Genomic DNA, 14,810 nt, shown 5'->3' on the forward strand with positions numbered 1-14,810 from the left:
AATCAAACCAAGAAACTATTGACAACTAATGACTACATTCTGTTGGTTGGAATTTGTGGAAGTTCAATCCCTTTAAATAATGGCTTGGAAGCATATGAAAGGGAAATGTACTTTGGACTTGTACTGTTTCAATTGTTTAAAGAATCAGTCGTTAATCTTTGTTTAGGGCAATTGGGGTAAAATGGCAAATGAGGCCACAGTGACTCACCCTTGTCTCTTCCATTTCGCATGTTCTCCTCCTCTTCCTCCAGCCCATCATCCACTGTGAGATTTACAAATGATTTACCATTAACACCATGGATGAAGTACTACAGAGATCAGAGGCAAGCATACAGTACAAGTGTACCTGAGTTAAGTTCTTTCACTAGTGACGACATCGTGTTTGTGATTGAGTCCGCAGCCACCAAAAGATCATTACGGAGATTTCTTGGTACATCTGGATGAAAAAGGATATTCAGATCACAATATTCTATTTTTTAACTAAAAAAAAAAAAAAAATCTGTCATCATTTACTTACCCTCAAGTTGTTCCAAACCTATATATATATAAATATATATATATATATATATATATTTTCCCAGTGGAACTAAAAAGGAGAAGTTTGGGGTGCTTTTTTCCATAAAATGAAAGTGAATGGGGACGGCACACTCTGTGCTTCAGAAGACTGGTAATATTGCACAGGAGTCATATGGACAACTATGTTGTGCTTATTTGTTCTTTTTGAGCTTGAAATACCTAGTTTACATCCACTTTCATTGCATAGAAGAGATCAGCTTGGATATTCTAGTAAACATCTCATTTTGTGTTCCACAAAAGACAAAAAAAATTAATAAAAAATCACACAGGTTCAGAACAGAATTTTTAGTTTAGTATGAACTGTTCCTTTAAAGGGATAGTTCACCCAAATATGAAAATTTTCTCATCATTTACTCACCCTGATGCCATCCCAAATGTATATAACTTTATTTCTTCTGTTGAACACAAACGAAGATTTTTAGAAGAATATCTCAGCTCTGTAAGTCCTCACAATGCAAGTGAATGGGTACCAACATTTTTGAAGCACCAAAAAAGCACATAAAGGCAGCATAAAAGTTATCCATAAGACTCCAGTGGTTAAATCCATGTCTTCAGAAGCGATAAGGTAGGTGTGGGTGAGAAACAGATCAATATTTAAGTCCTTTACTATAAATTCTCCTCCTTGCCCAGAAGGTGGTGATATGCACGAAGAAAGTGAATCGCCAAAAACAAAATAACAAGTTGAAAGTGAAAGTGTAGATTGACAGTAATAAAAATGACTTAAATATTGACCTGTTTCTCACCAACACCTATCATATCGCTTCTGAAGATATGGATTTAACCACTGGAGTCATATGGATTACTTTTATGCTGCCTTTATGTACTTTTTTGGAGCTTCAAAATTTGGTACCCATTCACTTGCATGGTGAGGAATTACAGAGTTGAGATGTTCTTCTAAAAATCTTCGTTCGTGTCCAATAGAAGAAAGTAAGTCATACATATCTGGGATGGCATGAGGGTGAGTAAATTATGAGAGAATTTTCATTTTTGGGTAAACTATCCCTTCAATGTTTTATGTTAACTTTTACTGCTATCAGAATGTAGATTTGATGATATGTGGTTTGCCTAGCCTCAGTCTCCTCACCCTGAGAGAAGGCATCCAGCACGTCATCTCCGACCCCTGCCAGGCAGTCCTGCGGCGTGTGTGTCGGGGTTGAACCGGCCGAGGTGGAGCGGATTGGCATAGGCATGGTGCAACTGGCACTGTGGCTGGGAGAGGAGTGGGGTGAACCCCCCGTCTGAACCTGAACGAGGGGTGTGAGGGAAGTATGTTAAGAAACTAACAGGGTAGAGAAAGCAGAAATTACACTAGTTGTGTAGTATCCTGAACCTCCTTTGATCCCTCGTTCCCCTAATGAACCCAAATTAGCACAACTAGTGCAGACACATCTACAGATAACTGATCTAGAATTATATCAGGGGTCCTCAATAAGAGATTCACAAGGTCCATGGCGGTACTGCAAGGGGGCCCATCAATTATTGTTTGAGCTCAATTTTTGTTAAAAAAAATAAATAAAAGTATGCAAACAAAAAATAAAAAATATAACTTCAAAATATAACTTCAGCCCTGGCAAAAGAAAATAAAGTTGAACTAAATGTTGCATTGTCCCTCCCACATTGTAATGTAATGTAAAATGTAAAGTATGTGACTGTATACTGTATATCATTAATGATTATTTTAATGGCTTTGCAAAATAAGCATAAAAAAAAACCAAACAAACAAAAAAACAGTGTGTATATACTGTACATCCATATGGAACTGCACACACGTTATTAAAGGTCAGCCTTAAAACGCATCAAGAAATTGTATGTAACAGCGTGTCTCTGCTCTGTCTCTCTATAGATCGCAACAGTGCCCGTCCACTTTTCTCAATCATTTTTCCCATTCATTTTTTCCATAGGGATTTTATAAAAATCTTCATTTAAGAGTTCTAAATCATGAACAAACCAACCAGCAAGGAGGTAAATCACAACATTAAAAAATTACTTTGAGTATTTGGAAATTGGACAAAAAGACAAAGGTACAAGACTATGTCCTTATCATCTGTAATGATGGAATGAACAACAATCCAACAAAGTATTGCAAATTTAGGAAAAATTGATTACTTATTTTTTCTCCCCTTTTTCTCCCCAATTTGGAATGCCCAATTCCCAATGCGCTCTAGGTCCTCGTGGTAGCTTAGTGACTCGCCTCAATCCGGGTGGCGGAGGACGATTCTCAGTTGCCTCCGCGTCCGAGACCGTCAACCTGCACATCTTATCACGTGGCTTGTTGAGCACGTTACCATGGAGACATAGCGTGTGTGGAGGGTTCACGCTATTCTCTGTGGCATCCACACACAATTCACCACGAGCCACACCGAGATCGAACCACATTATAGCGACCACGAGGAGGTTACCGCATGTGACTCTACCCTCCCTAGCAACCGGGCCAGTTTGGTTGCTTAGGAGACCTGGCTGGAGTCACTCATCACACCCTGGATTCGAACTCACGACTCCAGGGGTGGTATTCAGGGTCAGTACTCACTGAGCTACCCAGGCCCAAATTGATTAGTTTATTGATTAAGTATAGTAACAATATATTTTAATTTTATAGCAAAAAATATAAACCTTAATATTTTGAGAGTGTAGGAGACTGCTTGATTACATCATTCACACTGATTCATGAAAATGGGCAGCTATTGCCACTATTCTCTGATATGTGGCTCTTTTTCTCTTCCGGATCAGGAATTTCGCTATTAAATGTGTTTTTGTTTTTTGTTTTTTATGAAGTTGAAATAACAAAGACTGATGGCTTCAACAGAAGCATATACAGTACCTTCGATTAAAGGGATAGTTCACCCAAAAATGAAAATTCTCTCATAATTTACACAGCCTCATGATATCCCAGATGTGGATGACTTTCTTTCTTCTGCAGAACACAAACAAAGATTTTGAGAAGAATATTTCAGCTCTGTAGGTCCATAGAAGGTGGTGAATGGTGGCCAATGGTGAAGCTCCATAAAGCATATAAAGGCAGCATAAAAGTAAAATGTTTAAATCCATGTCTTCTGAAGCGATATGATAGGTGTGGGTGAGAAACAGATCAATATTTCAGTCTTTTACTTTAAATCTCCTCTTTTATATTCACATTAATGTTTTTGCGAATTGCATTATTCGTACATATCGCCACCTACTGGTTGGGGCTGGTAAAAGGGGGAGATTTATATTATAAAAGGACTTAAATAATTATTTGTTTCTCACCCACACCTATCATATCGCTTCTGAAGACATGGATTTAACCAGTGGAGTCGTATGGATTACTTTTATGCTGACTTTATGTGCTTTTTGAAGCTTCGAATTTCTGGCCACCGTTCACTTACATTGAATGGACTAAGAGAGCCCAGATATTTTCCCTAAAATCTTTGTTTGTGTTCAGCAGATGAAAGAACATCATACACATATGGGACAGCATAATGGTGAGTAAATGATGACAAATTTTTCATTTTTGGGTAAACTATTCCTTTAACAACCTTTGAGCTCATGGTAGGTCTGTCTTTAAAGACTTATTAGTTCTTGCTAATAATCGATTCCACTGTGGAAAAAAAAATAATAGGATTTTTATTTCTGGAACCCGAGAGTTGGGCTCTATTCACCAAGGGGTTTTTGTCCTGAAATAGGGTATAGACCACTGATCTATATCTTTTGGTAGTCTCTATGTTATGCATTCTCCATGCATCTTATTTTCCTGAGAACTCACAGAGAAGCATGCGAGTGCCATTAGAAGAGCAAAATGATGGTCAAAAAGGGGTGCACTGTCCCACAGATTGGTGCAGGGCCCAGGGCCGGTGGCCAATTGCCAGGCAGCAGATGGCTGACCAGACTGCAGTCACATTATACGTGAGGCGCTTAGCCCTGATGCAAGGAGAGCAGGTCTCTGATATTTGGCAGGGAGATATGCGGCTCGCGGTCCCTCCCTGGGTCACAGGAACAAAGCAGCGGGACTCACCCACTGAGACGGTCTGTGATCAGCCCACCAGACACTGACAATTAATTCTCATTATGAAAATTGTATTTATAAACACTTTCAAAGTTTTCGACTTCTTAGTTGTGGAATATGCATAGCTAATGGCTTTACAGTATTAAATGGTACCAGTTACCTGGTAGGAATAATTCACCGGAAATGTTTTGTTATATTTTACTCACATCGTTCCAAAACTGTATGAATTTCTCTCTGTGGAACACAAAAGTTGTTTAGCAAGAGGTTCATATAATGAAAATGAATGGGGATGGACACTGTCAAGCTCAATGTAAAAAAAGCACCATAAAAAAAGTCCATAAGACTAATGTGCTATATTCCAAGACTTCTGAAGCCATACAATAGCTTTGTGTGAGGAACAGACCGAAATTAAGTCGTTATTCACAGAAAATGTTCCTTCCTGTAGCACTGGAGTCTCATCTGTGCTTGCACACATTCAAATTTGCCATGTGACGTGTCAGTGACAACAAACACTATTGGCTTTCAATAGGTCATTTGTCTCATGACCGATCGCAACCTGATACATATGAATGTTTTGAAATGACGCATGTGCAAATGACATTTGAGATCAACAGCTGAAAGAAGATTATCAGTGAATAACATCTTTTTTTTATAATTTTTTATCCCATTTCTCCCCAATTTGGAATGCCCAATTCCCACTACTTAGTAGGTCCTCGTGGTGGCGTGGTTACTCACATCAATCTGGGTGGTGGAGGACAAGACTCAGTTGCTTCCGCAACTGAGACAGTCAATCTGCGCATCTTATCATGTGGCTTGTTGTACATGACACCGCGAAGACTCACAGCATGGGGAGGCTCGTGCTACTCTAGGCGATCCACGCACAACTTACCACGCGCCCCATTGAGAGAGAGAACCACTCATCGCGATTGCCAATTTGGTTGCTTAGGAGACCTGGCTGGAGTCACTCAGCACACCCTGGATTCGAACTCACGACACTAGGGGTGGTAGTCAGCGTCAATACTCGCTGAGCTACCCAGGCCCCCCAGGGAATAACATCTTAAATTTTGGTCTGTTCCTGACTCAAAGCTATTCTATATTCATAGTGTCAGAACTCCTGGAATACAGTGTACAAATCTACTTTTATAGTATTTTTGTCCACATTTTTTGCACCATCCATTTTTGTTGCAGGAAAATAGCAGCTTGAACACTCCTTTCTTCTTTTATGTTCCAAGGAAGAAAGAAAATTGTACATATTTAACACGATATAAGGGTGAGTAAATGATGACAGCACTTCCATTTTTGGGTGAACTATTCTTTTAAATCACTCTATTACGTCGCTAAGAAAAATCCATGTTTCAAGTATGTGAAATCTGTTTACCTTTTACTTGTTAACTGTCTAAAGTGTTTTAATGTAAAATATGTACAGTATGTTAGAAACAAAAACAGCAGCTGTGACCCAACATGTTTACAGAATACATGAGCTTTATTAACGGAAAACTTACTGCCTGTTTCTGCTCTTCATCCTGTCAGCCAGACGATGAGAGATGACAGCGAGTGAAAGCAGACACGTGAGAGACATTGACCAGAGGAAAAAAGGAAGAGAGAAAAAAGAGAGACACAAAGTGAACATACAACTAAACAATGAATGATGTTCATAAATAGCAAGAAAAATAAAAAGCCAGTGAACTTGAAGAACTGAATATATATATTGGTCATAATGAACATACAAGCAATCTTAAAGTCAACATGAAATTGCATTCAAAACACATTTACTTCCATAGTGTGACTTATTTCTGAATGAAACAGAAAATTAAATGTGGAAAAAGATTACAAAAACATTTTAACCATTGGGAAGTGATTGGTGCATGAAAAGTCCAGACCTAAATGTGAGTTTGCTATTTACTGTGCAGGACTACTCCTCTCCTGAAACACCACCAGCACTCTTTTGAGACTTTTTTGGGGAGCCTTTTTGACATTCTACATTATTGGTAATGTTTCTTAATCAAATCTATTGCTTATTTGCTATTATTGCCATAATTTTTATTCCATTAATGCAAACCAGCTTTTAATTTCTTCATTAATTTTTGGCAAGATTTCAAAAGGCTAAAATAACTACAACAGTAGCTTAAAACTGTATGTAGTTAAACTCTAAGTAGATACAGTATTTGTTATTTGTTATATTAACATTAACCAGTCATTAAAACTAACCTAGGTAAAGTAAGCAGAAAAAGAATGCAGTTTCAGAGGTGTGAACAAATTGCATTAATGAATTGTGCACAATAAGACCAGCAATGTGTATTAAGACAGTAAATAGAGACAGTTTTGATTTCATTTGACAAAAATAATCACCAGGGATTTTGTACCTTAAGTAGCCTCATAAGTCCTTCTAGTTGTACCATCAGTTCTCTCCTGCTTTCCTGAAGTGCTGACATGCGCCTCTCCAGCTCATCCTTTCTGTGCCTGAAGAATATTATATGCATTCACTGGCAAATTAACAAATTAACCACCATATGAATCATGCAAATCAATGACTGCCAAATATACTACTTAAAAGGGACATATCCTGGAAAACAGGGTTTGCTCTGCTCTTTTGAAATAAAGGAGATTCTTGTTCTGCTGTATGTGGACATAATGTAACGTTCACAACGCAAAGCACCCTCACAAGTCTGCCGAGACAATTTATGAAATCTAAACTGTACATATACTTTCCCTGCCCAGCAGCCCAGATGAACCACAGTTTGAACTGTGTCAATACACAGTTCAGTGAGGTTACCCAATCAAAACGGAGGTCATTTCCATACACTAATCTTAAAGATACATTAAAATAAAAACAAAAACCAGAGAGATATCAGTCATGTAAAACTAAATTATGATTGTTTTTACTGCAAGCTATGGGGCACCTTAAACGTGTGGTAGAGGATTTATTTTCTGAAATAATTTTGTAACCACAAAATTAACCATGGTTTTACCTACTACAATAACCACAAATTATTGTATTTGTACAATGGTATTTGTAGGGGGGCCTGAGTAGCTCAGCGAGTATTGACGCTGACTACCACCCCTAGAGTCGCGAGTTCGAATCCAGGGTGTGCTGAGTGACTCCTGCCAGGTCTCCTAAGCAACCAAATTGGCCCGGTTGCTAGGGAGGGTAGAGTCACATGGGGTAACCTCCTCATGGTCACGATTAAGTGGTTCTCGCTCTCAATGGGGCGCGTGGTGAGTTGTGCATGGATCGCGGAGATTAGCATGAGCCTCCACATGCTGTGAGTCTCCACGATGTCATGCACAGCAAGCAACGTGATAAGATACATGGATTGACTATCTCAGAAGTGGAGACAACAGAGACTTGTCCTCCGCCACCCGGATTGAGGTGAGTAACCGCACCACCACGAGGACCTACTAAGTAGTGGGAATTGGGCATTCCAAAACTGGGGAGAAAAGGGGAGAAAATTAAAACATATTTTATTCATGATATTTGTAGTTAAACATAGTAATAATACAGGAAAACCAAAACTACAGTAATAATTATTCTGCCAAAAAAACATGGTTACTACAGTTTTACGATAGAGACAACACGGTAAATTCGTTGTACATGTACGTACCTTGTTTTTTAAACCATAGTTCCTTCCAAAAAACATGGTTACTGCATAGTGAAACCATGGTTAATTTTGCAAAGGGATGTTTTTTGGTAGGAACCATGGTTTCAAAAAGTAAGTAAAACTAACTGCAGTAACCATATTTGTTTTTTTTTCTACAGAATGATAAAATAATTTTAATTGAGAGGGAATGCAAAACTATTTCAAGGAAATGCAAAACCTATTGTGAGAGAATGCAAAACTAATAATGAGGGAACACAAAACTATTTCAGAACATAAATTCCCTCCCTCAAGGTTGCTTACTGAGGTCCTCCTTTGACTAACATAAAAATAATTTATGTGTGACAAAAGTGTAGAATCTAGCCCCTTTGAAGAATCTTTTAAGAAACTTGGAAGGTACTGCTCAGATATTCACACAATATATCTAAATAAAACCAAATCAAAGAGGACAAAAAAACAAAAACAAAAAAAAACTGTTTTATCAGTGCATAATGTAAATGTACTCATTAGACCCAATCATGAAAACGAAGTAATTTGGCTCCTGCCCTCTGGTGCCCATAAAAGGTACTCCATTTAAATGACTAGTACAATGACTATGAGGATTCAAATCCCACCTAGTCCATTTAAAACCTGTTGCTTTAAACAAACTTTAAAAACAACCTTAAATGTTCAGAAATGCTCTGCCAATTATGCAACTTAAGTCAGTGACATTGAAAAGTCACATTTTTTTTTTTTACATTGTTGCAGTTCTGTTATTTAACTCTTGTTGGCACAGCAGTCATTGTGTTTTGTTTTATGCATGCGTACTGTATGTACAGTATGTGTAAATGTGTTTGTGTACCGTAGCAGTCGTAGTTCTGCCAGCAGAGTGGGGTTCTGCTGGGCTTTCTCAGGGGTGGGTTGAGAAGCCTGCTCATGTTCTAGACGTAGACGCTGGATTTCCTGCAGAATCTCTCTATATCCATGTTATAGCAAACACATTAACCAAAATGAACACAAAATTAACTAAGTTCAAAAGTGGAATAATTCTATTTTTTTTCCTTAGTTTCCTGATAAAGACAGAAAGTCTTACTGGTTTGGAATGACATGAGGGTAAATTATGACCGGATTTTAGGTGAACTATTCCTTTAATGATTAATTCATAAATAATTGTTTGTAATTACATTTACTAAATGATTACAGTATTTCAATGAGCATTGTTCTTGTATGGGATACTATTAACAGTAATTATAAGTGCTTAATGAGTTATTTTAAGATCGTAGCTGTAGTGTTTCAATGTCAAAATTAAAATGCTCTGAATTTTGGAAATGTATAAAACAGTAAAGACCTCCACTTATTACGATCATAAACATACCTATTTTTGTTCTCTAATTCTGCGATGAGCTGCCTCTGTTGCTTATTAGCATCGAAGTTGAAACTCAGATCTGTTGGAGGGCATTGCTGAAAGACAAAATGATTAGAGGAGAATATTAAATGATATTAAAATGTTAAATGAACACATCAAACAATGTATTGCCTAATGACTGTAATATAAAAGCCAGCTGTACACCATAATGCATGTATAAAAAAGGTTTAAAAAATGTTCCCCTTGTTCAAATAACACAAATGTGTCCTCTTGAAACTTTACAAGCTTTGTATCATCAGTAGGTGAATGTGTGCTTGGTAATGTGTAGAGATGTACAGTTTGTGTGTGTTTTCTCACAGTAGAGTTGCTGGCCTCCGCCGCCAGACGTGCAGCGTATCGAGCGATAAGACGATGCTCTTCATCCAGTCTGCTGGGACTCTCAAGAGTGCTACTGTCCAGACAGAGAGAGAATGAGAAGAAATAGAAACAGCAGGAGGATGAGAGTGATGAGGCATCAGACAAAGGATGACTGTGAATTTACACAAATCAGCATGATTAATAAAATATCTCAAATGATAGATGACCATATGGGAGCAGTGTTGAGGAAGCTGCTTTGAAAATGTGGCTTCCCAAAACTATGAGCTACTCATAATTTTAAGAGGTTAAACTACAGTCAAGATACTAGTAGTGAAAGACAAATAAGACAAATAAGTTGGATAAAATTTGGTCATAAAGAGTTAATTGGCACTGGCTAATAACCATGTCCATTTATCCAATTAACGCGGGTGTTAAGCCCCCATGTGTCAAATCTAATGTATAATATAAATGTAACTAAATATGAAATAAACATTCTAATAATAAACCTTGTGATGAGGAGGAGGGCGTGGCCAGGCCGTGACAATGCACGGCCGGCGCTGAATCAGATGATCAGCGGGAGAGCGAAATAAAGGGGAGCTGGAGGCGTCAGTTCGAGAGAGAGAGACGCATGCGACTGCGTTGCATGTGTGTCCATGTGTTTATGTTTGTTTGATGTTGAGTTTTTGATTAAACTTTATGCTGACTGTTCAGCCGGTTCAAGCCTCCTCCTTGACTGTCTTTAACTGTTACAGTGTCATGTTAAATATTGTGAGAAATAAGTGTTCATTTAAATTTATCAATGGTATGTACGTCTCAATTCCCATCGGTAAATTGGACTTTTTATACTATATTGGCATTATATCGACCACGCTCCACTGTATTGGTATCGGCATCAGCGACTGAGAAATCCATATCAGTTAACCACTACAAGATAACCTTTTGAGAAAGTTGTTAGCTACACTACAAATTACTAATGAATTACACTGTACAAGTCGCTAATTGAAGCTATTTAAGAGGGGATAACATCTTTAAATGAATACATTTCAGATTATGGGCTCTATTTTATGAGTGCTAGCGTTAAGCGCAGCGCTATGCCATAAGTCATAAGTGCAAAGTCAATGGGAATGGCCATGAAGTTTTGGAATTTTCGTGCAAGCATGCGCTAAGTCTAGGCGCAAGTGGGTTTGGTGAAATCGCCCATGCAACGCACAAATGGGCTGGCTCAAGTGCAGTTTAATTCTGAGGTTTTCTCCAGTTATTATTCCACCATCTGCATCATATTATATAGTTTATTCCCTGCCAAGCACCAGTGATAGGCCTATAAACAAAGGCAGCACATTAATAATTTGGTAGTGTAAATGGACTGTGTGCAATGAATTAGAAGTATTGAAAATCATGTTCTTTTGTGCATTAACTGCATTCTTGATGATTGTCTGGCATATTTCTATGACAGTGACACGCTCCTTTTATACGCATGGAAAATGTGATTCTTGTCAGAATTTGGATGTACGCTCCGTTAAATTACAGAGAATATAAGTATTATTAATCTTTTTCATCTGACACACAAATCATGGCTAGTATTAACAGTGATTGTATCGGCACGCACTTCATTTAGAAGTTCGATTTTGATTTTGAAAAATGTTATTGATTTATTGAAGTACGAAAAAATTAAAACTAAAATATTTCTAAATTCAAAATGACACTTCAAACTAAACAAAATTATAATCAAAATAACGAAGTGGTCAGAAAAATCATGCCAATTCCAAACATTTTACTCTCTCCAACTTCTTCCACTGGCTCGTTTTGCAGTGACTTTTGCGAAGTGCCACAACAGGTGGAAAAATACCATTACGAATTAGATCATAAATACAATTGTAAATTTAAACATATTAATAATAATAATAATAATAATAACAATAATAAAATAAATCATGACCTATAGATGATAAAACTCATTTAACACTGTTTCATAGAAGATGGCTACAACTCTGATGGTAAAGGACATAATTTGATGTTCCACTATATTTTCAGAGTTTGGACTTTATTAATACCTGCTGGTGGAATCTCCAAATTGCAAATGCATGAACTACTTTAAACTTTACCTAGTTTTCAGACATCTTAGCGCAATGATCTATTTCTCAGGAAAATAGCAAATTGCGCTTCGCGCCACTTCATTACCATACAATACACCCACAGTTTGCGCGCATACACCCACAATGGCGCAAACACTCCCACCAATGCCCACTTGCGCTGGCACGAAAATTGCGATTAAAATTATCGCTCTTACGAAAATTGGATGAGACATTCTGCACGGTCGTTGCACATCGCGCTGCGCACTCACAAAAATAGAGCCCTATATTATAAAAAAAAAAACTAAAAATACACAGCCTATTATGTATAAACTGAACAAAAACAGCAGTACTCAACGAATATTTTTTATTTATTTTTTTGCTATAAAAAAGGAAGAATGTCAAGAAAAAATTTGAGTGGTGACTCGAATAATCAGTGAACCAGTACAAATACTGCTGTACCGATTCATTTGGGTGAACCAATTCGCAGAGAGAGAGACTCTATCTGAGAGAGACATTCCAAGAAATAAAAACAGCATTTTGGCATACTACAACACAACTTCTTGGATTAAAAAGGAGCTCTGGTAGCCTTTGTCTCAATGGATCTACAACACAGGCATATCAGCACTGGATGCTTAGGCCTCTCATACTGTGGCTGGATCTTATGTTAAAGGGTTCAGCATATGGCTGGAGCAGATGATGGAGCATATGTTATCTTTCCTCATTAAGTGCATTATATTTAGTGAGCGAATTGTGCATATGTGTGAATGTGTATGTTCAGGCAGCTAGACACCACACGCTTACACAAAACACTCTGTAATCAATATGCAAACACAACATTCATCAATCAAATATAACATATAGGCACCATATGGTTTTGAATGCTTATTCAGATAATACAGTAAGAGACAAATGACTTGCATAGAGCTTTACTGCTGTGTTGATCCCAGCATGGCCCTGTAAGTGTGATCTGAACTCTCTCTGTCTCTGGGGAGTGATTCATTAAGAGGGCACTTTCTTTGCCAGCACTCTCACAGAGAGGCATGATGTTTATAATAACGTCACACTGAGAAAGATCCTCTGGAATCCACTTGTTGTTATGGCACCCTGACAATGACTGTTGAGCCCTTATATTGACATTTAAGTTGTGCTCCCCCAAAACTAAACATCTATCAAAGTATTGCTCCAACAAAAAATAGTGTCTTGTATTTTTCTATAGGGGTTTGCAGCATGATCACACAGGTAATCGACATGCTGCTTCCAAATGTTCATGTACTCTGAATTCAACCCTATTCCTCCTAATTACTGACAAGCAGTATCCCACATCAGACATTTTTGCATCAATTCGAAAGTGTTTACCTTGCCCTCTGACACAGGCTCTGGTCCTGTGGAAACTCAAAAACTTGGCCAACCCAGTCACGATGACGTAATGAGAAGGAAGCAGATAGATACTAATATTCCTTAAAGTACAACAAGAATAACGATTCTAAAAGAAAAATGTGTCCACTAAAAGTTATGCTGTCCTGGCTGTGTGCAGCACCTGCTGCATATCCTTCCAAAGGATCCCAATGACAGGAAAAAAGTGTCTGAAGCCTATTTTAATAAGGTCCCTGAATAGTTATTTTGTGATCCTGTCAAAATGTAATACAGGCTTTGCAAAGAGGCTGTTATTGAAGGATGAGTCAGTGCAGACTATATTAGATCTGCCAGCAACCCACAGCCTGTTTAATTCAATATGTAAGGGTCAGTGAGAGGGTAGAAAATGGTCATGAAAAACAATAAACTAAAAAACGATATAAGGGAAAACAATGGTTATTAATGATTATTAACGAAATATAGAAGGTGATGTGAATTCCTTAAAAAAAAAGAAAGAAAAAAAAATAGCAGTTTGTATGTCAGATAGAGGATGAAAAATGATAGTGAAAATCTAAATTATATTTTTGGCACAACAGCACTTAACTAATATTATAAGAATACTTTATGGGGAATTTGTTTTATGATATAACCCCTTTAAATGCAAAAGTCGATAAAGTCTTCCTAGAAGGTAAATGGAGAGCATATCAACATACATTCTTTTTTCAGGTGGAGTCTATGATTTCATATCCAATGACAGGTGTTCAATACTCACTTAACTTCAAATTAAAAACTTATTCAGAGCAAATGGAAAATGATATTTCTGTTCTGGCAGCAAGACTGGCTCTGACCCAGCAGGTGATAAATTCTATACAAGACCACTTGTCCTTGAAAGCCTGACCCGGTAAATTAAAGTTTACTGGAGAGGGTGCACCGTCAGCAGAGGCTCACGTTCATTGCCTACAGTTTTGACATCCCTACAAGGCCATAATTATATTGAAACTTGGAAAGAGAGGGGGGTGATATTCTATTTTAAAGGACAAAACCTTTTAACCAAGTTCAGGACCTCTTGAATGATCCCAAGGAGTTTCACATGAGCCTTATTGTATAGGTAATGAGAAGAATATTCAGGCTGTTATACTACCTTCAAGTCAAGTCAGAATGATCATATTTAAGAGTTGAGTGCACATGAATCCCACAACAATGGTGTAATTTACCCAACGTGATCTCGTTAGTCGTAGATATTCTTGCGTAAAGTGTGGTTCGCACAAACACTCAAACGTACTATAATAATGTATTAACTGCATCTAAACGTAAAGCTTTTTACTTTTAAACACCTTCAGAGACAAACAAATGTTTACGATTCCTTTGGGGTTCAAAGCATGGGTCCATATTTAAATTCAGCAATACAAAGTGTGGAAATGATTATAATTTCATTACTCCCATCTGGATGTAATTTATACTGTACATGCCATTGAAAAGGTCTTCTTCTGACAAAGTTTCTCCATCATTCACATAATGTCCTGCTAATGTAT

At 37.6% G+C, this 14,810-nt stretch overlaps 1 protein-coding gene across 8 annotated transcripts in view; it reads right to left on the reverse strand.

The window, feature by feature from the left end:
- The window catches only part of LOC127411321 (dystrobrevin beta-like), a 59,507-nt gene that overhangs the window by 364 nt on the left and 44,333 nt on the right, over positions 1-14,810 (reverse strand). For 5 of the 8 annotated variants that reach the window (XM_051646821.1, XM_051646823.1, XM_051646818.1 and 2 more), the window contains 8 exons: positions 9,854-9,947; positions 9,506-9,591; positions 8,993-9,106; positions 6,919-7,015; positions 6,058-6,078; positions 1,661-1,820; positions 347-436; positions 209-262 (listed from right to left, as the gene is read on the reverse strand). In XM_051646821.1, coding sequence (XP_051502781.1) covers positions 209-262; positions 347-436; positions 1,661-1,820; positions 6,058-6,078; positions 6,919-7,015; positions 8,993-9,106; positions 9,506-9,591; positions 9,854-9,947 — 716 coding nt within the window. Of the gene's footprint in view, positions 1-208; positions 263-346; positions 437-1,660; positions 1,821-6,057; positions 6,079-6,918; positions 7,984-8,992; positions 9,107-9,505; positions 9,592-9,853; positions 9,948-14,810 lie in introns of those variants that run through there. The other 3 variants (XM_051646824.1, XM_051646820.1, XR_007892250.1) reach the window with 2 other exon arrangements.

Source organism: Myxocyprinus asiaticus, chromosome 20 (genome assembly GCF_019703515.2).
Source record: "Myxocyprinus asiaticus isolate MX2 ecotype Aquarium Trade chromosome 20, UBuf_Myxa_2, whole genome shotgun sequence".
NCBI lineage: Eukaryota > Metazoa > Chordata > Actinopteri > Cypriniformes > Catostomidae > Myxocyprinus > Myxocyprinus asiaticus.